Below are 26,478 nucleotides of genomic sequence, written 5' to 3'. Positions count from 1 at the left end.
TACAGCTCCATATTTGTGCAGCTGTGTTGTGATCGTGTAGCCGTAAATGTCATGGCCTTGTATTTGGGATGTTCCTGGTTCCTGACTCCATTCTCAGAGCCAAGCACGAGGTCTAACAATCAACAAGAAATGCTTTACTACAGCGCTGAGCTGCCACCGATCTCAGCTTTTTCCCCCCTGCAATGGCATATGGCACCTGGTGATCTACCCTAAGCTTAAGCTTTACCCTAACCTTAACCCTTACCTAAACCTAAAGCTACACTCTTAGGGAAAAAAGGTGCTATGTAAAGTGGAACATGGTTAAGGTAAGGGTTAAGGTTACACTCTGAGGAAAAAAGGTGCTATCTAAAGTGGAACATGGTTAAGGTAAGGGTTAAGGTTACACTCTGAGGAAAAAAGGTGCTATCTAAAGTGGAACATGGTTAAGGTAAGGGTTAAGGTTACACTCTGAGGAAAAAAGGTGCTATGTAAAGTGGAACATGGTTAAGGTAAGGGTTAAGGTTACACTCTGAGGAAAAAAGGTGCTATCTAAAGTGGAACATGGTTAAGGTAAGGGTTAAGGTTACACTCTGAGGAAAAAAGGTGCTATCTAAAGTGGAACATGGTTAAGGTAAGGGTTAAGGTTACACTCTGAGGAAAAAAGGTGCTATCTAAAGTGGAACATGGTTACGGTAAGGGTTAAGGTTACACTCTGAGGAAAAAAAGGTTCCAAAAAAGGGTTATTTGGCCCCATAGGAGAACCCTTTAAAGAATCCTTTTTGGTTCTTTAAAGGTAGAAAGGTAAAGGTAAAAGGTAGAGCCCTTTTGGGTTCCATGTAGAACCCTTTCCACAGAGGGGCACAGCCTATGGGCACAGCTGAAGAACCCTTTTTCCTAAGACTGTAGCTTTAACCCTTACCTTAACTATTTTGTTTTACTTTAAATAGGGTTGGGATGTACCAAGGATCCCAGACAGCAAGGATCGTGATCTATGGGAGGGATCGCCTCACATAACTCATGTCCACAAAAACAGGGGTTACATTCAAGTCTGAGTTACCCATAATATCTCATGTCAGACTTTTACCACATGACTCCACTGCACTGGCACTATTCAAAGAGACATTGCCTAGGCTGGGACTAAAGGCCAAATACAAAAATAAACTCCTTTTTCATAAGTGTCTTTCAAGATTCTTTCAAGATTTCAAGATTGTATTTCAGTAGTCAGCAGGTAACACGCTCCCTTGATTTACCAATAGCATTACAGATAATGTCAATGACTTGATCATGAACGTTTATTTGTCACGTGCACCGAATACAACAGGTGTAGACCTTACAGTGAAATGTTTACTTACAGTCCCTAACCAACAGTGCAATTTTTAAGTACCTCTCTCTTAAATAATGTGATTATGAAATAAGTTCAGTGCTTCTGGCCGGGCTTCCCTGTTGCCACATATAGAAGCTGTTTATACCCCTACCACTGTATCGCCTCAGAAAACCATAAACATTAAGAGACAGTAGAAAACACCTCTACAACAAAACGGGGAGACTGAATTGAGTTCAAGAGCTCTCTATCACACACGTGAAAACCGCAAGGTCAGAAAACTGCAAGGTCAGCGCCTCTGGCCGGGCTTCCCTGTTGCCACATATAGAAGCTGTTTATACCCCTACCACTGAATCGCCTCAGAAAACCAATACGTGTTTAGAACACAGGTGGCTGGTGACACCTTAATCTGGGAGGACGGGCTTATAGTAATGCTGCAACAAAGTAAATAGAATGGTATCAAACACATCAAACACATGGTTTCCATGTGTTTGATACCATTCCATTCACTCCATTGCAGAAATTATTATAAGCCTGTCCTCCCCTCACCAGCCTCCAGTACTTTAGAGGAACCGAGTTGAAACAGCTGTCCCAGAGCACTCCCACCCTCTAATGTTTACAAATATAGAACCTGTTCCACCTGGGGAGGCAGAAAAAGGAGAGCCTGGGGAGGGTACAGCCAGGGAACATAGGAACATAGGGAACCTTAGGGACACAGAGGAGGGAGGTAGGGGGGCAGAGTATACCAGCCTGAACCCCGCAAGATTTTCCAGAGCCCCCCCCGCCACCGTGTGGTGTCTCCTTTGTCGTGAGAGACCCTTATGGTGGTGGACGCAACCTGCCCTCTGCATAGAGCAGGCCCTTCTGGCTAAGGATCGAGAGAGAGAGAGAGAGAGAGAGTGAAAGCCAGGGACACAGAGCCAGCAGAAGGCTTGGGACCCTGATCAACGGACTGATTGATGGGAGAAAGCCAGGGACACAGAGCCAGTAGAAGGCTTGGGACCCTGATCAACGGGCTGATTGATGGGAGAAAGCCAGGGACACAGAGCCAGCAGAAGGCTTGGGACCCTGATCAACGGGCTGATTGATGGGAGAAAGCCAGCGACACAGAGCCAGCAGAAGGCTTGGGACCCTGATCAACGGGCTGATTGATGGGAGAAAGCCAGGGACACAGAGCCAGTAGAAGCCTTGGGACCCTGATCAACGGGCTGATTGATGGGAGAAAGCCAGGGACACAGAGCCAGCAGAAGGCTTGGGACCCTGATCAACGGGCTGATTGATGGGAGAAAGCCAGGGACAGAGCCAGCAGAAGGCTTGGGACTCTAATCAACGGGCTGATTGATGGGACTGCTGGAATTGTAGTAGCAGCCGACTGTATTACTATACATGGGAACTACGTTTGCGTATTTACAATTCTACTGCAGTTGTCGATGTTACCAAGAAAACGTAACACAACATTTTATTTTTACATTTTTTATTTCACCTTTATTTAACCAGGTAGGCAAGTTGAGAACAAGTTCTCATTTACAACTGCAACCTGGCCAAGATAAAGCAAAGCAGTTCGACACATATAACAACACAGAGTTACACATGGAGTAAAACAAACATACAGACAATAATACAGTAGAAAAATAAGTCTATATACAATGTGAGCAAATGAGGTGAGATAAGGGAGGTAAAGTTAATAAATAGGCCATGGTGGCGAAGTAAATACAATATAGCAATTAAAACACTGGAATGGAAGATTTGACAGTAGATGAGTGTGCAAAGTAGAAATACTGGGGTGCAAAGGAGCAAAATAAATAAATACAGTAGGGGATGGGGTAGTTGTTTGGGCTATTTATAGATGGGCTATGTACAGGTGCAGTAATCTGTAAGCTGCTCTGACAGGTGGTGCTTAAAGCTAGTGAGGGAGATAAATGTTTCCAGTCTCAGAGACTTTTGTAGTTCGTTCCAGTCATTGGCAGTAGAGAACTGGAAGGAGAGGCGGCCAAATTGGCTTTGGGGGTGACAAGTGAGATATACCTGCTGGAACGCGTGCTACGAGTGGGAGCAGCTATGGTGACCAGCGAGCAGAGATAAGGCGGGACTTTACCTAGCAGGGTCTTTTAGATGACCGGGAGCCAGTGGGTTTGGCGGTGAGTATGAAGCGAGGGCCAGCCAACGAGAGCATACAGGTTGCAGTGGTGGGTAGTATATAGGGCTTTGGTGACAAAACGGATGGCACTGTGATAGACTGCATCCAATTTGTTGAGTAGGGTGTTGGAGGCTATTTTGTAAATGACATCGCCGAAGTCGAGGATCGGTAGGATGTTCAGTTTTACGAGGGTATGTTTGGCAGCATGAGTGAAGTATGCTTTGTTTTGCGAAATAGGAAGCCAATTCTAGATTTAACTTTGGATTGGAGAGGTTTTATACGAGTCTGGAAGGAGAGTTTACAGTCTAACCAGACACCTAGGTATTTGTAGTTGTCCACATATTCTAAATCAGAACCGTCCAGAGTATTGATGCTGGATGGGTGGGCAGGTGCAGGCAGTGATCGGTTCAAGAGCATGCATTTAGTTTTACTTGTATTTAAGAGCAGTTGGAGGCTACGGAATGAGTGTTGTACAGCATTGAAGCTCGTCTGGAGGTTAATTAACACAGTGTCCAAAGAAGGGCCAGAAGTATACAGAATGGTGTCGTCTGCGTAGAGGTGAATTAGATACTCACCAGCAGCAAGAGCGACATCATTAATATATACAGAGAAGAGAGTCGGCCCAAGAATTTAACCCTGTGGCACCCCCATAGAGACTGCCAGAGGACCGGACAACAGGCCCTCAGATTTAGAACACTGAACTCTGTTGGAGAAGTAGTTGGTGAACCAGGCGAGGCAATCATTTGAGAAACCAAGGCTGTTGAGTCTGCCGATGAGGATGTGGTGATTGACAGAGTCGAAAGCCTTGGCCAGGTCAATGAATACGGCTGCACAGTATTGTTTCTTATCGATGGCGGTTAAGATATCGTTTAGAACTTTGAGCGTGGCTGGGGTACACCCATGACCAGCTCTGAAACCAGATTCATAGCGGAGAAGGTACGGTGGGATTCGAAATGGTCGGTGATCTGTTTGTTGACTTGGCTTTCGAAGACCTTAGAAAGGCAGGGTAGGATAGATATAGGTCTGTAGCAGTTTGGGTCAAGAGTGTGTCCCCCTTTGAAGAGGGGGATGACCGCAGCTGCTTTCCAATCTTTGGGAATCTCAGACGACACGAAAGAGAGGTTGAACAGGCTAGTAATAGGGGTTGCAACAATTTCGGCAGATCATTTTAGAAAGAAAGGGTCCAGATTGTCTAGCCCGGCTGATTTGTGGGGGTCCAGATTTTGCCGCTCTTTCAGAACATCAGCTGACTGGATTTGGGAGTAGGAGAAATGGGGAATTATTAAGAATTAAGAATTGGGCTAATTCAACATGGGAAATACTAGCTAGCACCACTGCAAATTGGATATATTTGTGGAAATAAATCATAACTTTATTTCCAAAAAGAGTGACAATTATAGATTTCCTTTCCTGTTTGTATTTCCTTTCAGATAATGCTTATTTTTTACGTGTAGATCAGAAAACCTAAAATAGAGTTTGTTTTTCCCAGAAACACCACAAAGCCCATTTTAACAACTAGGCCTACAGGTATCTTACTAACTAATGAATGTTATTAGACTCCATGGACACAAATGGAGTCTGGTCTGTTTACTTAGTCATTGCAGACACCTTATTGTGGGTGCTGTATATTTAATTGACCCAACCGCACACTCAAATGATGTGTTCTCTATACTCCATCCCATGACTGGTGAAGTTATGAGAGTCCTTCCTGTCTGTCTATATAGAGCTCGCCAGCTTGTAGTCCTAAAAATCAGGAAATGACTTACCTCTGGTTCGTTCATCCATTCCTATAGGGGAAAATGAATGGGGAAAGAATGGGGTTTTGGGACAAACGCTGAAAATAAGGTCTGTGGTAAACAAAGGCTTATGAGATCTGATACGTTTTGTTCTATAAGATAATACCAGTGTTCTTTATGTGGCCTTTATGTGTTTTATGTACATGATTACATACAGTGCATTCGGAAAGTATTAAAACCCCTTTACTTTCCCCACATTTTGTTGTGTTACAGCCGTATACTAAAATGGATTCAATAAAACAATTTACTCATCAACCTACTACACACAATACTCAATAATGACAAAGCGCAAACAGGTTTTTAGACATTTTTGCAAAATTATTTTAAACAAAAACCAGAAATACCTTATTTACATAAGTATTCAGACCCTTTGCTATGAGACTCGAAATTAAGCTCAGGTACATCCTGTTTCCATTGATCATCCTTGAGAGTCCACCTGTGGTAAATTCAATTGATTGGACATGATTTGGAAAGGCACAAGCCTGTCTATATAAGGTCCCACAGTAGACAGTGCATGTCAGAGCAAAATCCAAGCCATGAGGTCGAAGGAATTGTCCGTAGAGCTCCAAGACAGGATTGTGTCAAGGCACAGATCTGGGGAAGGGTACCAAAACATTTTTGCAGCATTGAAGGTCCCCAAGAACACAGTGGCCTCCATCATTCTTAAATGAAAGACGTTTGGAACCACCAAGACTCTTCATAGAGCTGGCTGCTGACCAAATTGAGCAATCGGGGGAGAAGGGTCTATGTCAAGGAGGTGAACAAGAACCCAATGGTCACTTTGGCAGAGCTCCAGAGTTCCTCTGTGGAGGTGGGATAACTTTCCATAAGGACAACCATCTTTGCAGCATTCCACCAATCAGGCCTTTATGGTAGAATGGCCAGGCGCAAGTCACTCCTCAGTAAAAGGTACATGACAGCCCGCTTGGAGTTTGCCAAAAGGCACCTAAAGACTCTCAGACCATGAGAAACAAGATTCCCTGGTCTGATGAAGCCAAGATTAAACTCTTTTTGGCCTGAATGCCAAGCGTCACATTCTGGAGGAAACCTGGCTCCATCCCCATGGTGAAGCATGGTAGTGGCAACATCATGCTGTGGGGGTGTTATTCAGCGGCAGGGACTGGGAGACTAATCAGGATCGAGGCAAAGATGAACGGAGCAAAGTACAGAGAGATCCTTGATGAAAACCTGCTCCAGAGCGCTCAGAGCCTCAGACTGGGGCGAAAGTTCACCTTCCAACAGGACAATGACCCTAAGCACACAGCCAAGACAACGCAGGAGTGGCTTCGGGACAAGTCTCTGAATGTCCTTGAGTGGCCTAGCCAGAGCCCGGACTTGAAGCCGATCGAACATCTGTGCAGCAACCTGACAAAGCTTGAGAGGATCTGCAGAAAAGAGTCTGAAAAACTCCCCAAATACAGGTGTCCCAAGCTTGTACCGTCATACCCAAGAATACTCGAGGGTGTAATTGCTGCCAAAGGTGCTTGAACAAAGTACTGAGTAAAGGGTCTGAATACTTATGTAAATGTGATTTTTTTAAAATATCAATTAGCAAAAATGTATAAAAAATAACGTTTTTTATTTGTTTTTATGGGTTATTGTGTGTAGAGTGATAAGGGGAGAAACACAATTTAATACATTTTAGAATATGGCTGTAACGTAACAAAATGTGGAAAAATTCAAGACGGTCTGAATACTTTCCGAAGGCACTGTAAATGCTTAAAAATTCACCAGAATTAATGTAATCTGATGAAGATTATCTCATAGAACAAAACCTATAAGACCTATAAGACCTAAACCTGTGTTTACCACAGACCTTATTTCCGATGTTCATCCAAATCACCCCCCCCCCCAAAAAAAAATAAACAACAACATGCATTTCCTCATAGGCTTTGGCACAACACTTATGATACCATGACAACAACAGTTGTTAGACATGATGGAGTAACCACAAAAGTATCATGAGGGGTGAGCACACAGGTCTACGGCCTGTTTCATTACCAATTATAATGTATCTCCATTTAGGACTTGGGCATTTGTGACTGTGAACAGCTGTCTTTCAGCTCCTGTACTAAGGATCACTGACCACTAGAGGGGGTACTTGCATCATTTTCAAATGATATAAAGTAGTATTGAAAGAGCTTCACAATGCAAATTCATTGTACCCATCATAGTGAGTCACGTCTCTATGTTGTGCATAAGAAGGCATGGGAATAATACACTAGGGACTGTAGTACACCAACATAAAAGACTTACAGTCAAATTAAATGCTATCTGAGACACACACACCAGGCCCCCTGACAATGGAGGACACTGCTGCATATATGGCTAGTGACAGATGGGCTCCTCATGGCTCTAGGGGCAGATGTCCTCTTCATGCCTCTAGGCTAGGGACAGGTGGGCTCTTCATGGCTCTAGGGACAGATGTCCTCTTCATGGCTCTAGGCTAGGGACAGATGTCCTCCTTATGCCTCTAGGGAAATATGTCCTCCTCATGGCTCTAGGGACAGATGTCCTCCTCATGGGTCTAGGGACAGATGGACTTCCTCATGACTCTAGGGACAGATGGCCTTTCCTCATGGCTCTAGGGACAGATGTCCTCCTCATGGCTCTAGTGACAGATGAACTTCCTCATGGCTCATGGGACAGATTGGCTCCTCATGGCTCTAGGGACAGATGTCCTCCTCATGGCTCTAGTGACAGATGAACTTCCTCATGGCTCTAGGGACAGATGAACTCCTCATGGCTCTAGGGACAGATTGGCTCCTCATGGCTCTAGGGACAGATTGGCTCCTCATGGCTCTAGGGACAGATGGGCTCCCCATGGCTCTAGGGACAGATTGGCTCCCCATGGCTCTAGGGACAGATGGGCTCCCCATGGCTCTAGGGCCCAGACGACCGACTATGTCACCATGATGTGTTATCTGGGCTGTACGTTTGTGAGTGAGCCCCCTCATACAGACAGTTATTACCCACGTCAATGACAAACATGGGATTTAATTGCACGCCATTTAACATAGGAGTTGTTCAATACCTATCTGCTTTGAGTTGATGAAAACAATGGTTAATATTATCTCAAAGAACATGCAGTTTGTTGCTTGACATACTTCAGCAGCAAAAACAGGAGAGTGGAATGTTTCCAAACTCTGTTATGAGAACAATATGTTCTAAGTTCAGCGAAATACAAACCCAATGTGTCTTCTCTAATTAAAATGACAAGCTGAAGACAAGACCACTATAACTGAATCACTATTATCGGTTGGATTCCTCATATTCCTCATTTTCCCACCAATCAGGAAATCAAGAAAGCATTCTAAACTCCAGAGCTCAACAATTGTAGCAGGGACTGGGGTAGGATTCACATGTAACTAAAGCCGTTGGGCTGGATTAAGTTTTTCTTTATGGAAAGCCGGTGCAGCAGAGATAATTATATCCAGGAAGAGGTCAGAGGAACGGCAAGACAGATGAAACAAGACTAATTAACTCCAAGCATCGACTACAACCTCATCTGGTTTTGCAATGGCTCGGGGAGTTTAGTGTTAATGAGGTGTGTGTTTGGGGCTGAAGGGTATTGTTGTAATGAGGTGTGCTTGAGGGGTGTTAGTTACATGTATATATGTATACAGTATCTAGTGTATATGTATATATGTGTGTATAAGGAAACGGGAATATGTGTGACGCTAATGATGCCCTGTCTGTAGACGATGCACAATTTTGGACATCGGATTGCATGTAGGGAACTGTATGTGAAGAGTGAGATACTTACTTGGCTTTGGCCCCTGCATCCTCATAGCCTTTGTTTGAGACATCCTCGAGGCCCCCGATCAAGTGCTTAAATGAACTGAAAGTGAAGACAGAGTCACATTAATCATTGACTACCTAAAACACCTAGGTTACAATAACTTATGGTTGTATCTCAATGATCTCTCCTAAAACACCTAGGTCACAATAACTTATGGTTGTATCTCAATGATCTCTCCTAAAACACCTAGGTTACAATAACTTATGGTTGTATCCCAATGATCTTTCCTAAAACACCTAGGTCACAATAACTTATGGTTGTATCTCAATGATCTCTCCTAAAACACCTAGGTTACAATAACTTATGGTTGTATCCCAATGATCTCTCCTAAAACACCTAGGTTACAATAACTTACGGTTGTATCTCAATGATCTCTCCTAAAACACCTAGGTTACATTAACTTATGGTTGTATCTCAATGATCTCTCCTAAAACACCTAGGTTACAATAACTTATGGTTGTATCTCAATGATCTCTCCTAAAACACCTAGGTCACAATAACTTATGGTTGTATCTCAATGATCTCTCCTAAAACACCTAGGTTATAATAACTTATGGTTGTATCTCAATGATCTCTCCTAAAACACCCAGGTTACATTAACTTATGGTTGTATCTCAACGATCTCTCCTAAAACACAAATGACGGAAAACAGCCCATGCCTACGCCAATCCAATGCTTTTACATTTGTGGGGAGTAGTCAACGAGTGCACACTTCAGGAGGAAGGAGAGATTATTGGGACGTAGCCATGCTGCTATTGTTACAAATGTTCTCTGAGTTCAGCATTATTAATACATGAGACACAGGAGGGCAGCAAATCACCACTAATCTGTCACAAAAATCAATCTCGGAAAAAAGCTTTGAGCAGAGTGAGACAATTTGATGAATTTGAGACAATGTTTGAATAACAGCAAACATAATCCCCAGTTCATTTTGTGCTGGTTGAGCCACAGCATTGTAATAGAGCAAAGCAAAAGCGTGGTATCTCCCATTTTGGTTCCAAATGAATCACACTAAGTAGGTTTTCTGTAACATGTTAAAAATAGGTTAAAAGATGGCTTCCGCTACTGGGACAAAACTGTCTTTGAATAGTACTTTCCTGTCCCCAATCACCTTCAGTGTTAACGTGACATCCATCTCAGAGTACTCACTCTATAGAATAGATTGTTATTATTATGAATCTATACATAGTCTATTTATGCTTTAGAGGATTGAATCATTCTGATTAAATCTCTCACAATAGTGAGACGCATGGGAGGAGAGCAGGCATGCTTGTCTCAGTTTGACGGAGGAAATGCTTTAGAACAATCAAAAGATCTGATTGTCTAAAAGTAATATAGTCTGTTCTTTTGGAAGTCAACAATATAATGTCTGCCGGCCCACACTTCGAACATTCACAGACAAGATATGATAGATGTTAGCTGTTCCGAAGAGTTTATATACTTATCAATGATACTGTCAAGGTAAACAAGGATGACTGGATGTCTGAAATGTCATTTATTTACCTGACAAGGCATGGTAAATCAGTGTTTTTTTTTTAAAGATGCAATCTTCCATGGTTTCCTTGAGTTAGTATTTAAACCCTACACTTAATTACACTTTATCAGGGAGTTGGCAACTGTCAAAATGTCATAATATAATACATTTAAAGATAGAAAAAAATAACCAGATTATGATGACTGATCATTATTTCCCTTAAAACGCGTAATCTTTCCCTTCTGGGGTGAGCAGGTTTTTATCATTAAGTGTCCTTCTGTGCTGTTTTTAGCCATCTGTTTCCAAAGTGCCTGAAACCATCCGAGGGGTGAAGAGGGGTCTGATTACCACACAGCGTTTCAGTGAGAGGTGGCAGGTTGGAAGACCGGACATTTAAATGTGACACATCTGAGCCCTATATGAGGAGTGATGAATCTGGGGCTTTTTCCTCCCAGCAGGCAACAGTGCTGAAAAGCATTTGTCTGGGCCATTTGGGTGCTGAGATGAGGTGAGGCGGACTAGTATTCCAAAACAGAATACTCACTCTCCCATTTCTACCACACAACTCATTACCTTCCCTTCCAGCTCCTACCAGTAATTCAACATTATATTGATGGTGAAATATCGACTCAGTGCTGGTAAATGTTTCACCAGAGCATGACTTGGCATCCTTTGACTCTCCTAATAGTCATTCATGTGAACCCATGGTTATGAGGCCATGGCTATAATCACCACAGATATAGATAGACAGTTATGTCTGAAGTTTATGAGTCTGCTCTCACAAGTGTTAAACTCAAGTGTCAGACCGTTAAGAATTTTGACAAGAATCTTTAAAAAAACAGTTTTGAGAAATAGTAATCACACAATCAACATTACTTAAGGTAAGTGTGAGAGAATATCTGATCTCGGATGAGGTTAGGCTAGAACTGTCACATCTCCCTGACAGTTATGAACTCATTATGTGAAATTTATGTCTAGACTGTAGGAGTTTATTATCATTTCCTGACTGGGCCCGCTGCAAAAAGATTCCGATATCATCCAGGAATAATGACGCATGATAGGCAATAAAGGGTATTTGAAGTGTGAACTGCTTTGCTCTAAATATAGACCCATATGCTGACCCATTTAAAGTTGTATTCTTAGTGTGCCTCTTCTATAAAAGCCCATATACAAGCTGTCCACTCCCACTGGATAAGGTTGAGTTGCCATATAAATGAGATTGATATTAGTGATGCACAAAACTTCAGAAGTTCATAGCCCAGAGCAGGGCTGCCCAAACTCGGCTCAACTCAGCTTATCATTGCTATATCTTCCTGACCACACTGTTCGTCTCCCTGTCCGAGCGTATGTTTGGTACCAAGTCTACACCAAAATGGCACTCTATTCCCTATATAGTGCACTACCCCATGGACCCTGGTCAAAAGTAATGCACTATATAGGGATTTATTTTATTAGGATCCCCATTAGCCGACACCAATGGCGATAGCAAGTCTAACTGGGGTCCGACACATAACGAAGAAGACATTACAGACAAAATACTTTACAATTGACATTCATTTAAAACATTAACATGTAGTAGTGTGCATCTATCAGTTACACACACATACTGTACATTCCAGTACACCATCACAACAAGAAGGTCACATGGGGGAGTTCCATGCAATCATGGCTTGGGCTGTGGAGGTCATGGCATTTTGTCAGCCGGTGATTGTCAAGCAAATAACTGCCGGTCTCACGGTAATTGACTGTTAATTCACATGAACACATTTAGCATCTCTTGGCTTCCACACATCGATGCAGACCTTTGGAACATCTAGATTTTAAAAAGTTGAATAAATCCATGTAATATAGTCTACATCATCACAATAAAGCCATTATTTATTTTATACAGGTCTAAAGAAACATGTAGTCTATTTCAGAATAACAAAATAGCATACTCTGAGTTGTCCTTGATAGGCCCTGATCTGGCTATGCAACATGGCAGGCAAAATTTAGCAGACAAGATTTAACAGTCATGATTAACTTGGCATTATTTGATATTATTTTATAGTTTGAATAATACAATTGACCATAGCTGAATAAAATAGAAAGGATATTTTCTACAAACGGTTTTAGAGATTGGGCACATCCGGCTATTCTGTGTTGAGTGGTTAACAAAGAAACAGGTATCTTATCCTTACTAGGGCAGGCATTCCGCTAGCGGAACCCCTCGACAGCAGCGCGCAAAATTCAAAAATATGTTTTAGAAATATGTAACTTTCACACATTAACAAGTCCAATACAGCAAATGAAAGATACACTTCCTGTTAATCTACCTATCGTGTCCGATTTCAAACATTCATTACAGCGAAAGCACAACATATGATTATGTTAGATCACCGGCAAGTCAAAAAAACAGCCATTTTTCCATCCAAAGATAGGAGTCACATAAAGCAGAAATATAGATAAAATTAATCACTAACCTTTGATGATCTTGATCAGATGACACTCATAGGACATCCTGTTACACAATACATGTATGTTTTGTTTGATAATGTGCATATTTATATTCAAAAATCTCAGTTTACATTGGCGCGTTACGTGCAGTAATGTTTTGATTCCAAAACATCAGATGATTTTGCAGAAATACTCATAATAAACATTGATAAAAGATACAATTGTTATTCACAGAATTAAAGATAGACTTCTCCTTAATGCAACCGCTGTGTCAGATTTAAAAAAAAAATTATGGAAAAAGCATTATCTGAGAACGGCGCTCAGAGCCCAATCCAGCCAGAGAAATATCCGCCATTTTGAAGTCAACAGAAGTTAGAAATAACACCATAAATATTTACCTTTGATGATCTTCTTCAGAAGGCACTCCCAGGAAACCCAGTTCGACAATAAATGACTGATTTGTTCCATAAAGTTCCATAAAGGTCATCATTTATGTCCGAATAGCCACTTATTGTTAGCGTGTTCAGCCCAGTAATCCATCTTCATGAGGCGCAAGCACTTCGTCCAGACAAAAACTCGAAAAGTTCCGTTACAGGTCGTAGAAACAAGTCAAACGATGTATGGAATCAATCTTTAGGATGTTTTTAACATAAAACATCAATAAGCTTCCAACTGGAGAATTCCTATGTCTAAAGAAAAGCACTGGAACGAGAGGTAATTCTGTCGGGAGTGCGCGTCACGAGCTTGAGACACTGCCAGACCACTGACTCAAACAGCGCGTCACGAGCCTGCCATATGAGTTCTGTTATACTCACAGACATCATTCAAACAATTTTAGAAACTTCAGAGTGTTTTCTATCCAATACTAATAATAATATGCATATATTAGCATCTGGAACAGAGTAGGAGGCAGTTCACTCTGGGCACGCTATTCATCCAAAAGTGAAAATGCTGCCCCCTATCCCTAAAGAGTCTTAATTAAGCTTAAGTTATTTATGTAACTTTAGTTCTGATACAAATGTTGTGCTATATGTTTTGATTTTTAATACATTCTAAGGCTGCATGATACGACTAATGATGATCTGAAAAAAGTTGCATGAAAGGCATGAGCTCTGCTTAGTTTGTTTTTGTGCAGGCTGTACACACCTCATCAGTCTCTCATTCACAATTTGACAAGCACTTGATAATGCCTTAAATTTCCCAGCTGCATCCCGTGAATGTGATCGTAATGCCCCCTAAAAAAATCCATGCCTTTAGCGGACAATGGCTGCAATAATTAAGAATCCCCTTTTCCCGGCTGCGTGCTGAAGCATCTCTTACTCACATGGCTCTCCATCAGGTGATCAGGTCTATTCTCACAGGCTACAAGTGAAGACAGACACATCAGGGACGCTACTGCGCGAGTCTGTATCCAATTCCGAGGCGCATATTGAAAATATTGGAATAAATGTCCACATTTACTTTTCGTCAGCCAACAACATGAGCAGGTCTAACGAACGGCAAAAGCACTAGCCTATGTCAATCTACTATACCCCATAGTAGAAAGGTTGACCTATTCTATTCTGTGCAATAAATAAATATTACAAACATAGTCTGGGACAGTTATGGGATGCGATAGATCCCAAATTAATACAACCACTAGCATCAAAAAAATCTGTTTTAAGCAATGAGGCTGACGCAACAAATGAGAATGTTTAACTTAAAATGTTAATAAAATATTAGGTTATTTCTTCACATTATAAACGCAGCAATGCTCACACGGTTAATAGGCTATAAGTGTGAATTTTCCATTAGCAGGAAAACACCTTTATCAAAAGTGCCCGCAAATGCGATTATACATGTAATGCTTTTATTATAAAGGCGCATTTTTATGGTGATAATGTACTTGAAACTCACATGCTGCTTATGTATGCCAGTTAGGCTCTACACCTGTTGTAAAGTGGATTAATGTGCTTCATTTAAAAAAGTTATTTGGCCACTTTAGTTGTGATACAAACCTTATCAAAACAGGTAGGTCTATGGGCACGGCTACATGAGGTGTGCGACTCAGATTTGGAAAAAGTAGTAAAAAAAAGCATGCGCTATTTCTTGCCTTAATAAGCTGGGCATCATAGGATAATATCACACTATTCTTGATTTAATCTTGTCTTTACTTAATATTAAATAATATATGTGTGAAATTCATTTTTATTTAGAACCATTATCATGCACCTGTCTAAAAACCAGAACCATTATCATGCACCTGTCTAACAACAGGGGCAGCAGAAAGAAATACATGTAATCTTTGCACCTAAATTGCAAATGGAGGATGCTTTTCCCATGGTTCATTTTCATGCCAGCCAGGTAGGCTATACTCCTGTTGTAAAGAAAAGCACTGTTCTTAATATTATGAAAGTTTAGGAAAAAATATAGTAGGCCTAGACTATAGAAAGCTAAGGGGACCTCCTATTTTTAGAAGAGGCCATCAACCCGTTTTCTCACACAATTGCATAGCCTATAGAAATGTTATGGAACATGAGCTCATGGTCTCTCATGAAGTGTTTGATTACATTTTTGATTACATTTGCATTGACAAGAGAGTGTGGAATTGGGAATTTGACTGCTGTCATGACCCGTGACGGCCGGTGTGGCGGTAATACGGTCAAGGTAGCAGCCCTAATCATGGCTCTGTATAATACTGTACATTTCCTTGAATTTGTTCTCGACTTGGGGACTGTGAAAGACCCCTGGTGGCATGTCTGGTGGGGAAAGTGTGTGTGTCAGTGCTGTGTTTTAGTTGACTATGCAAACTATTTGGAATTTCCAACACATTAATGTTTCTTATAAACACAAGAAGTGATGCGGTCCGTCTTTCCTCAACTCTTTGCCAAGAGAGACTGGCATGCATATTATTGATATTTGCCCTCTCATTACAATGAAGGGCAACATGTGGAGCACTGTTCTGGGCCAACTGCAGCGTAACTAGGTCCTTCTTTGCAGCACTTGACCATATGACAGGACAATAATCAAGATAAACTAGAGCCTGCAAGACTTGCTTTGTGGAGTGTGGTGTCAAAAAAGCAGAGGATCTCTTTATCAGGGCCAGACCTCTCCCTATCTTTACAAACATTTAATCAATATGTTTGACTATGAAGGTTTACAATCTAAGGTAAAACTAAGTAATTTAGTCTCCTCAACTTATCCAACAGCCACATCATTAATTACCAGTTTCAGCTGAGGTCTAGAACTTAGGGAGATTTGTACCAAATACATTGCTCTTAGTTGTAGAGAGTACAGGACCAGTCTATTATTGGTCACCCATTATTAAACTGACTACAACTATTTGTTTAGGGTTGCAGTGATTTCACTAGCTGTGGTTGCTGAACCTTATTGGGTGTTGAATCATCAGTATACATGGACACATAGGCTTGGTAAAACAAAAGGTGACAGGTCATTGGGGCGGCAGGGTAGCCTAGTGGTTAGAGCGTTGGACTAGTAACCGGAAGGTTGCAAGTTCAAACCCCCGAGCTGACAAGGTACAAATCTGTTGTTCTGCCCCTGAACAGGCAGTTGAACACTGTTCCTAGGCCGTCATTTTAAATAAGATAAATTAAAATAAAATAAATTGGTGAAAAGAGTAGAGGGCCAAGAGAGCTGCCCTGCAGTACACCACACTTCACATGTTTAACATTAGAGAATCTTCCATTAAAGAAAACCCTCTGTGTTCTATTGGATAGATTGCCGATTCAGAGCTGAGGTTGAAAAGCTACAAGATATACGTGTTTTCAACAACAGGTTATGGTCAATAAAAGGCAGCACTGAAATCTAACACTACAGGTACCGCAATCTTGTTATTATCAATTTCTTTCAACCAATCATCAGTAATGTGTGTCAGTTGACTGCCCTTCTCTATAAGCATGCTGGAAGTATGTTGTTAATTTGTGTACAGAGAAATAGCATTTGGTCAAACACAATTTCTTCCAACAGTTTGCTAAGACCTGGCAGCGAGCTGATAGGTCAGCTGTTAGGACCAGTAAAGGCCGCTTCACCATTCTTGGGTAGCAGAATGACTTTGGCTTTCCTCCAGGCCTGAAGAAAAAAACTTTCCTCTATACTCATATTAACGATATGACATATAGGATAGGGTTTTTAGACTCAGAGTCTACCCTCCTCACTAGCTTTCCATGTAAGTTGTCAACGCCAGGAGGTTTGTCATTATTGATTGATAACAATACTTGTCCACCTCTTCCACACTAATTTGACAAAATTCAAACTTACAATGCTTTTCTTTCATTATTTTTTATGGTTTTATGCATGAATATGATGGCTCACTGTTCATTGCTGGCATGTCCTGCCTAAGTTTGCCCACTAATCATTAAACTAATTGGCAACATGAAATGGTTAAGTGAAGAATAAGCCATCTGATTGGATGAAATACGGAGTTGAATTGGTCTTTCTGCCCATCATTTCATATGAAGTACTATTTCCATCGTTCTGTCCATCATTGATCTTGGCTTCATAATACAGTTCCTTCTTTTTTTTGGAATAGGGTGTTATTTCAGACACGCTCCAGGAATCCCACCACACCACAGCGATCACATCATTATGTGCACGACAACGGCATGACGACAGAGGGAGCACAGTGTGGCAGCCAAAACAAGCCCTCATAAAGCTTTCAGCCGTCCAACGGGATAAAATGAATGGTGGCTTTCCTGCAGAGAGAAAGGTGAATGGTCCACTCTTTTCTCCAGTGGTTGTATGCTGTGCTGGGATTGCCTTCTTTTAGCCTTGCCTCTGGCACTGAGCTACTCAGACCGAGACAGAGACACACAGAGACACAGACCACACACAGCGAGTGCTGCTGGGTCTGTGAGGAGGTACAGGCTCAGGCTACCATGCTGTGCACAGCACTCCATCCCCAGTCCCACTGTTTTACAAAGCTGGGTGTCATTCAATACAGGAACCTTTTCAGTGTCCTTTATATGATGTTTTAATTGTATAGGTGAAGCCACCTTTTCAATGTGGTGAAGGTATTTGTTCTGATTATGAATAACTGGCATAGTATTGATCAGTGATTAATTATCTGTAACCAATGATATGGATCAATAATCTTGCTAAAAGATACTGATCCTATAGTCACGCTACTGTTAACCATTAATCATTATGATGAGGTAATGCTCTGCAATACATTGTTTATTTCATGGCAGTAAAGGGTTAATCAACAACCCGCGCCAACAACCCGCGCACAGGCTACTACTCTACTGTCTACTACCCTACGGGCTCCAACTCTACAGGCTCCTACTCTACAGGCTACTACTCTACTGTCTACTACCCTACGGGCTCCAACTCTACAGTCTATTACCCTACGGGCTCCAACTCGACAGGCTACTACTCTACAGGCTACTACTCTACTGTCTACTACCCTACGGGCTCCTACTCTACGGGCTCCTACTCTACAGGCTACTACTCTACTGTCTACTACCCTACGGGCTCCAACTCTACAGGCTCCTACTCTACAGGCTACTACTCTACTGTCTACTACCCTACGGGCTCCAACTCTACAGGCTCCTACTCTACAGGCTACTACTCTACTGTCTACTACTCTACAGGCTCCTACTCTACAGGCTCCTACTCTACAGGCTCCTACTCTACTAGGCTCCAACCTACAGTCTACAGGCTCCTACTCTACAGGCTCCTACTCTACAGGCTACTACTCTACTGTCTACTACCCTACGGGCTCCTACTCTACAGGCTCCTACTCTACAGGCTACTACTCTACTGTCTACTACCCTACGGGCTCCAACTCTACAGGCTCCTACTCTACAGGCTCCTACTCTACAGGCTCCTACTCTACAGGCTCCTACTCTACAGGCTCCTACTCTACAGGCTCCTACTCTACAGGCTCCTACTCTACAGGCTCCTACTCTACAGGCTCCTACTCTACAGGCTCCTACTCTACAGGCTCCTACTCTACAGGCTCCTACTCTACAGGCTCCTACTCTACAGGCTCCTACTCTACAGGCTACTACTCTACTGCCTACTCTACAGGCTCCTACTACAGGCTCCAACTCTACAGGCTACTACTACTACCCTACAGAAAAACCCTATCATAAGATCCAAGATGGCAGCATGTCAAGTTGTTTGTCTGTGACTAGTAGATTTTAACCGACTAATAACCTATTCATTTATGGTGGAGCAAATCCACAATTTCCTTGCTGTGTAGTACAAACTATTTTTTTTGCTGGTGTAAAGATCGTGGGTCTCCCTCAACTTGGGCACATATTTTTTCCTCTATTTGCACTTCTTTACTTGAAGTTTACCAAAGTAACCCTCTCTCTGGATGGCCCCCACACCCAATCGACCCCCACACCCAATCTACTCACACGTGCACACACTCATACATTCACACAGTCCTGCTCTCCCCTTACCTTTCCTTGGCCTCTATTTCTTACATCTCTCAGAGAAAATGTCAATTTTCGTGCTATTGCTTTGTGCACTGACTTTACTGAACTCTGGAGAAAATGAACATTGTGGCTGTGGCTGTGTGAGTACACCGGACAATGTGCTCTCCCATCTATTAGACATTTTGTCTGCGGTAACTCGCTCTTTTCCACACAGTCCACTTGTCCAAGTGCCGATGCATTTGTGATTTTATTTATCTGTTATTTAACTAGGCAAGTCAGTTAAGAACAAATTCTTATTTACAATGACAGCCTCCCAGGGAACAGGTGGGTTAACTGCCTTGTTCAGGGGCAGAATGACAGAATTTTACCTTGTCAGATCAGGGATTCGATCCACTAGGCTACCTGCCGCCCCAGATCTACGATGATGTGTACAGTACGAACTTGTGTCACTAACAAAGTCTAATGGTCTCAAATGACTGTTTTGTATTGTCTGGAAACTCACTTGTAGAATTCGCTTGCAGTAAAAAATTCGCTCTCTTAAAAAAGAGAAGCAGTGCAAGGTTATTAAACAGAGGTACCTACTTATTCTTCTTTTGTTTATATTTTTTATTTGTTATTTAACCTTTAATTTAATGTTGATATCATGGTAAAGTGCAACCTAAAACCCTGGCCCTGATGTGCAATGTCTCCAACCCCCCTCTGATTTTAAACCTAGATCTGGTTTTAGTAAGTAGCCTGTTGTCAAAAATGGATGGGGTTAGGACTTGGGCTAAATCAACTGATGCTGATGTAATTGTGTTTTCTGAAACCTGACTCAGCAAGTCTGTTCTTGATAAGAATATTTGTATAAATGGTTACAATGTGTATCGCACTGATCGAGTTAAGAAAGGTGGGGGTGTGGCTATATATGTAAAGACTAAATTCCTTGTAAGTGTGGCAAAGTCTGTAACTATTTGTAAACAGTTGAAATTTCTTGCTTTGAATCTTGAGGTTTCAAAGGGCCTCTCTATAACTGTGATTGGCTGTTATAGACCCCCCTCTGTTCTCTGTATCTGTGATTGGCTGTTAAATCCCGTTTTGCTCTCGGTGATGCATTTTCTTCTCTGATGAACCTTATGTCTAAACTTCTTTACAGTGAAATGATATTGATTGATATCTGATGTTTTGTAATTCTATGAATCTTACCCAGTTGATTAACTCACCCACTCGCCCAAATCTTAAATGTCCAGAGAAATCTACCCTGATTGAATTTATATTGACAAATGTATCACATAAATATTCTGGTGTTTTTGGTAATGATTTAATAAGTGACCATTGTGCTGTTGTTGCTGTTAGAAATACTAAGGTTCCTAAGACAAACCCACGCTTTATTCATAAGAGGAATTTTAAGAGTTTTAATGAGCAGGCTTTCTTTCATGATTTGTTTTATTTTGACTGGAGCAGATTGAGTTTATTCATGATGTGGAAACTGCCTGGAAATTATTTCATTATGTTTTTTTCCAAACAGTAAACAAACATGCCCCATTCCACAGGTTCAGAGTTAAAGGGGGAGATAATCCATGGTTTTCGTCTGAGCTGTTTTGTATTATTCACAAACATAGTCTAGCCTAGGCTAAAGCAAGGAAATTATGTTTTGATGCCGATTTTGCTTCTTTTTTAGGTAGTTCCGAAAACAAGTGTTAATCTTTTCTCAGGAAGGCCAAAGTCTGAATATTTTATGTCTGTTACCACTGATAACCTGAATGACCATAGAACGTTTTGGAAGGCTATTAAGTCTATGTCTGGTAACAGTAATGTTAATGAATTACCGTCATGTGTATTGAAGGACTCTGTTGCTGTATATGACAAAACTGAAATGCTGAATTGTTTCAATGAGCACTTTGTATCATCTGGTAGGCTGTTTGAGTCAGTGTCCTCTGTCTCTGTACAGCCCTGTGTGGATGAACCAGTGAGAGCTGGTCAAACATGTAGCTTTTTGTCATTCTCAGTGCAAGAGGTACATAAAGCCCTGAAATCATTAGATCAGAGAAAGCCTGCAGGTCTTGATCTTCTTGATCCCTGCTTTTTAAAACTGGCAGCTGATTCCACAGCTGAACCACTTACATATCTGTTCAATCTAACCCTGGAATGTAATGAAATTCCAAAGATCTGAAAATCAGCATTTGTCCTACCACTTTTAAAAGGGCACATTGAAAAGGGGGAGATCCAACTCTTTTAAATAATTATAGGCCAATCTCAAAGCTGTCACCCCTGGCAAAAATACTTGAAACCCTTGTTAGTGAACAGCTAAGACAGTTTTATATAGTAACTATTTTTTCAATGTACCAACCGGACTTCAGGAAGAAGCATAGCACAATTACAGCAGCCATGAAGGTTTTAACTGATATCACTGAATCCCTTGACAAAAAAAGTACTGTGTCTCACTTTTTATTGATCTCTCTAAATCTTTTGATACATTTGATCATGCTATACTGAGGCAGAGATTGTCGAGCGTAGGTCTTTCAGAGCATGTAGTTGCATGGTTTGCTAACTATCTGTCTGATAGAACTCACTGCACTCAATTTTATGGGCTCGTGTCTGTTAAATTGTCTGTCTGTAATGGTATGCCCCAGGGCTCTGTACTTGGTCCCATCTTATTCACTATTTATATTAATAATTTAGACAAAAATGTGCAACATGTGCAACTTCACTTTCATGTTGATGATACGTTTTTTTATTGTTGTGTCTCGTCTCTCCCAAAAGTTAATACTGACTAAACTAAAATAATGGTGTTTTCTAAAGCAAGAAATAGACCTCTGAACCTTTTACCTATTACTACCCGTCAGGGCAATGAGATTGACAATGTAATCTCATGTAAATATCAACCTCTCATTTAAATTTCATATTCAACAATTTACAAAAACATTGAAGCTGAAATTGGGATTTTATTTTAGGATTAAGGTCATTTTTTCTTTTGAAGCCAGAAGGAGGCTAGTATCAGCTACATTTATGCCTTTACAAGACTATGGGGATATTTTATACATGAATGCTTCCCGCTCAGTGTTTGAGATCAATTGACACCCTTTATCATGGAACATTGAGATATATTTTAAACTGCAAAACCCTTAAGCATCACTGCATTTTATAAATAAAGTGCACTTGTAGGCTCAGTCACTGGGATTCTTCTATTTACAATGCCATTTTGTGTTTACTACCATTTTTTGGGGGGCATTTTTATTGTTCAGAATTGTGGTGGGTACTCTCTTCATTTGCAGGACTTTATCCTGCTAACTGTTCCAAATATCCAAACTGAATTTGACGAAAGGGCTTTATTGTACTCTGCGCCATCGGCTTGGAACGCCTTACAAAATAATTTTAAACTGGAAGAACTTGTCCCGATTGGTGTTTTTAAATCATTGATGAAGGATTTTAAGGCTGATTCCCTGGCCTGTCAATGTTTTCATTTGCTGTTTTAGGATTTTGTTATACTCTTGTGAATTCTCTGGTTTTTTATTAGATTGCCTGTAGTTTTTAATCTCGTCTGTCTATAATTGTGTAATGACTGCACCATCTTGGCCAGGAAGCTCGAGAAAAATAGATTTAAAATCTCAATGAGCCCTTCCTGGTTAAATGAGGGGAAATAAAATAAAAAATTCCGGCCACTACCCTACAGGCTACTACTACTACGCTACAGATTCAACTACTTCCCTACAGGATCCTAATCCACAGGCTACTACTCTACAGGCTACTACTACTACTCTGCTAGCTACTTCAACAAACCTGCAGGCTACTACTCTACAGGCTACTACTACTACTCTGCTAGCTACTTCAACAAACCTGCAGGCTACTACTCTACAGGCTACTACTCCACAGGCTACTACCCTACAGGCTACTACTACTACCCTACAAACTATTGCCCCACAGGCTAGTACTCTACAGGCTTCTACTACTAAGCTACAGGCTACTAATACTACTCTACAGGCTACTACCCTACAGGAAACAACTCTACAGGCCACTACTACTACCATACAGGCTACAACTCTACAGGCTACTACCCTACAGTCTAATATTACTACTCTACAGGCTACCACTACTACCCTAAAGGCTACAACTCTACAGGATAATACAACTACCCTACATGCTACTACTCTAATGGCTACTACTCAACAGAATACTACTACTACTCTCCAGGCTACTAACACTACTCCACAGGCTACTAACATACAGGCTACAACTCTACAGACTACTACCCTACAGGTCACTACTACGACCATAAAGGATACAACTCTATAGGCTACTACCCTGACAGGCTAATATTACTACACCACAGTCTGCTATTACTAGTCTACACGCTACTACTACTACTACTCTACAGGCTACTATTCTACAGGATAATACTCAACAGGCGAATACTCTACAGAATACAACTACTACTCTACTACTCCATAGGCTACTACTCCACAGGCTACAACCCAACAGGCTACCACTCCACAGGCTACTACTCTACAGACTACTACTACTAACCTACACTAGACTACTACTACAGACTACTACTACTAACCTACACTACTACACTAGAGGCTACTACTACTAAACTACAGACTACAAATCCATAGGCTACTACACTACAGACTACCACCCTACAGGCTACTACTCTACAGGCTACTACTACTGACCTACATTCTACTACTTGACAGGCTACTACTCTACAGTCTACTATCCTAAAGGCTACTACTACTACCCTACAGGCTACTACTCTACAGGCTACTTCCAAACAGGCTACTACACTACAGGCCACGACCCTACAGGCTTCTACTACAACCTCACAGGCTAGCAATCTACAGGCTAACACTACTACCCTACAGACTACTACCGGACAGGCTACTACTGCTACCCCACAGGCTGCTCCTACTACTCAACAGGATACTTCCCTACATGCATCCACTCCACATGCAACTACCCTACAGGCCCTAGGGTACCCTAAAGGCTACTGCTACTACCATAGAGGCTACAACTCTACAGGCTACTACTACTGCCTTACAGGCTACAACCCTAACGGCTACAACTCTGCAGGCTACTACTTTACAGGCTACTACTTTACAGGCTACTACTTTACAGGCTACTACTCTACAGGCTACTACTCTACAGGCTAACACTAATACCCTACAGGCTACTACTACTAACATATAGGCTACTACACTACAGGCTACTACTACTAACCTACTACTCTGCAGGCTACTACTTTACAGGCTACTATTCTATAGGCTACTACTACTACCCTACAGGACACTACTCTACAGGCTACAACACTACAGGGTACTACTACCACTCTACAACTCTACTACTACTCTACAGGCAACGACTCTGTAGGCAACACCTTTCTGGTAAGAAGAGGGGTGGGGGTGTATGCCTTATGGCTAACGAGGCATGGTGCGATGAAAGGAACTCAAATCCTTCTGTTCACCTGATTTAGAATTCCTCACAATCAAATATAGACCGCATTACCTACCAAGAGAATTCTCTTCGATTATAATCACAGCCGTATATATCCCCCCCCCCAAGCAGACACATCGATGGCTCTGAACGAACTTTATTTAACTCTTTGCAAACTGGAAACCATTTATCCGGAGGCTGCATTCATCGTTGTTGGGGATTTTAACAAGGCTAATCTGAAAACAAGACTCCCTAAACAAGACTCCCAAGCTGACTCCACACTCCAAGACTGCTTCCATCACGTGGACTGGGACATGTTTCGTATTGCGTCAAATAACAACATTGACGAATACGCTGATTCGGTGTGCGAGTTCATTAGAACGTGTGTTGAAGATGTCGTTCCCATAGCAACGATTAAAACATTCCCTAACCAGAAACCTTGGATTGATGGCAGCATTCGTGCGAAACTGAAAGCACGAACCACTGCTTTCAATCAGGGCAAGGTGTCTGGCAACATGACTGAATACAAACAATGCAGCTATTCCCTCCGTAAGGCTATCAAACAAGCTAAGCGTCAGTACAGAGACAAAGTAGAATCCCAATTCAACGGCTCAGACACAAGAGGCATGTGGCAGGGTCTACAGTCAATCACGGACTACAGGAAGAAATCCAGCCCAGCCACGGACCAGGATGTCTTGCTCCCAGGCAGACTAAATAACTTTTTTGCCCGCTTTGAGGACAATACAGTGCCACTGACACTGCCTGCAACGGAAAAATGCGGACTCTCCTTCACTGCAGCCGAGGTGAGTAAAACATTTAAACGTGTTAACCCTCGCAAGGCTGCAGGCCCAGACGGCATCCCCAGCCGCGCCCTCAGAGCATGCGCAGACCAGCTGGCTGGTGTGTTTACGGACATATTCAATCAATCCCTATACCAGTCTGCTGTTCCCACATGCTTCAAGAGGGCCACCATCGTTCCTGTTCCCAAGAAAGCTAAGGTAACTGAGCTAAACGACTACAGCCCCGTAGCACTCACTTCCGTCATCATGAAGTGCTTTGAGAGACTAGTCAAGGACCATATCACCTCCACCCTACCTGACTCCCTAGACCCACTCCAATTTGCTTACCGCTCAAATAGGTCCACAGACGATGCAATCTCAACCACACTGCACACTGCCCTAACCCATCTGGACAAGAGGAATACCTATGTGAGAATGCTGTTCATCGACTACAGCTCGGCATTCAACACCATAGTACCCTCCAAGCTCGTCATCAAGCTCGAGACCCTGGGTCTCGACCCCGCCCTGTGCAACTGGGTACTGGACTTCCTGACGGGCCGCCCCAGGTGGTGAGGGTAGGTAACAACATCTCCTCCCCGCTGATCCTCAACACTGGGGCCCCACAAGGGTGCGTTCTGAGCCCTCTCCTGTACTCCCTGTTCACCCACGACTGCGTGGCCACGCACGCCTCCAACTCAATCATCAAGTTTGCGGACGACACAACAGTGGTAGGCTTGATTACCAACAACGACGAGACGGCCTACAGGGAGGAGGTGAGGGCCCTCGGAGTGTGGTGTCAGGAAAATAACCTCACACTCAACGTCAACAAAACTAAGGAGATGATTGTGGACTTCAGGAAACAGCAGAGGGAACACCCCCTATCCACATCGATGGAACAGTAGTGGAGAGAGTAGCAAGTTTTAAGTTCCTTGGCATACACATCACAGACAAACTGAATT

At 42.1% G+C, this 26,478-nt stretch overlaps 1 protein-coding gene across 2 annotated transcripts in view; it reads right to left on the bottom strand.

The window, feature by feature from the left end:
- LOC135505144 (cGMP-dependent protein kinase 1-like) overlaps window positions 1–26,478 on the bottom strand; it is a 189,801-nt gene that overhangs the window by 9,294 nt on the left and 154,029 nt on the right. For both annotated transcript variants that reach the window (XM_064924272.1, XM_064924271.1), the window contains exon 9: window positions 9,000–9,074. In XM_064924272.1, coding sequence (XP_064780344.1) covers window positions 9,000–9,074 — 75 coding nt within the window. The remainder of the gene's footprint in view (window positions 1–8,999; window positions 9,075–26,478) is intronic.

This window comes from Oncorhynchus masou, chromosome 18 (assembly GCF_036934945.1).
Source record: "Oncorhynchus masou masou isolate Uvic2021 chromosome 18, UVic_Omas_1.1, whole genome shotgun sequence".
NCBI classification, from domain to species: Eukaryota; Metazoa; Chordata; class Actinopteri; order Salmoniformes; family Salmonidae; genus Oncorhynchus; species Oncorhynchus masou.
This window is presented reverse-complemented; position numbering and strand designations above follow the sequence as displayed.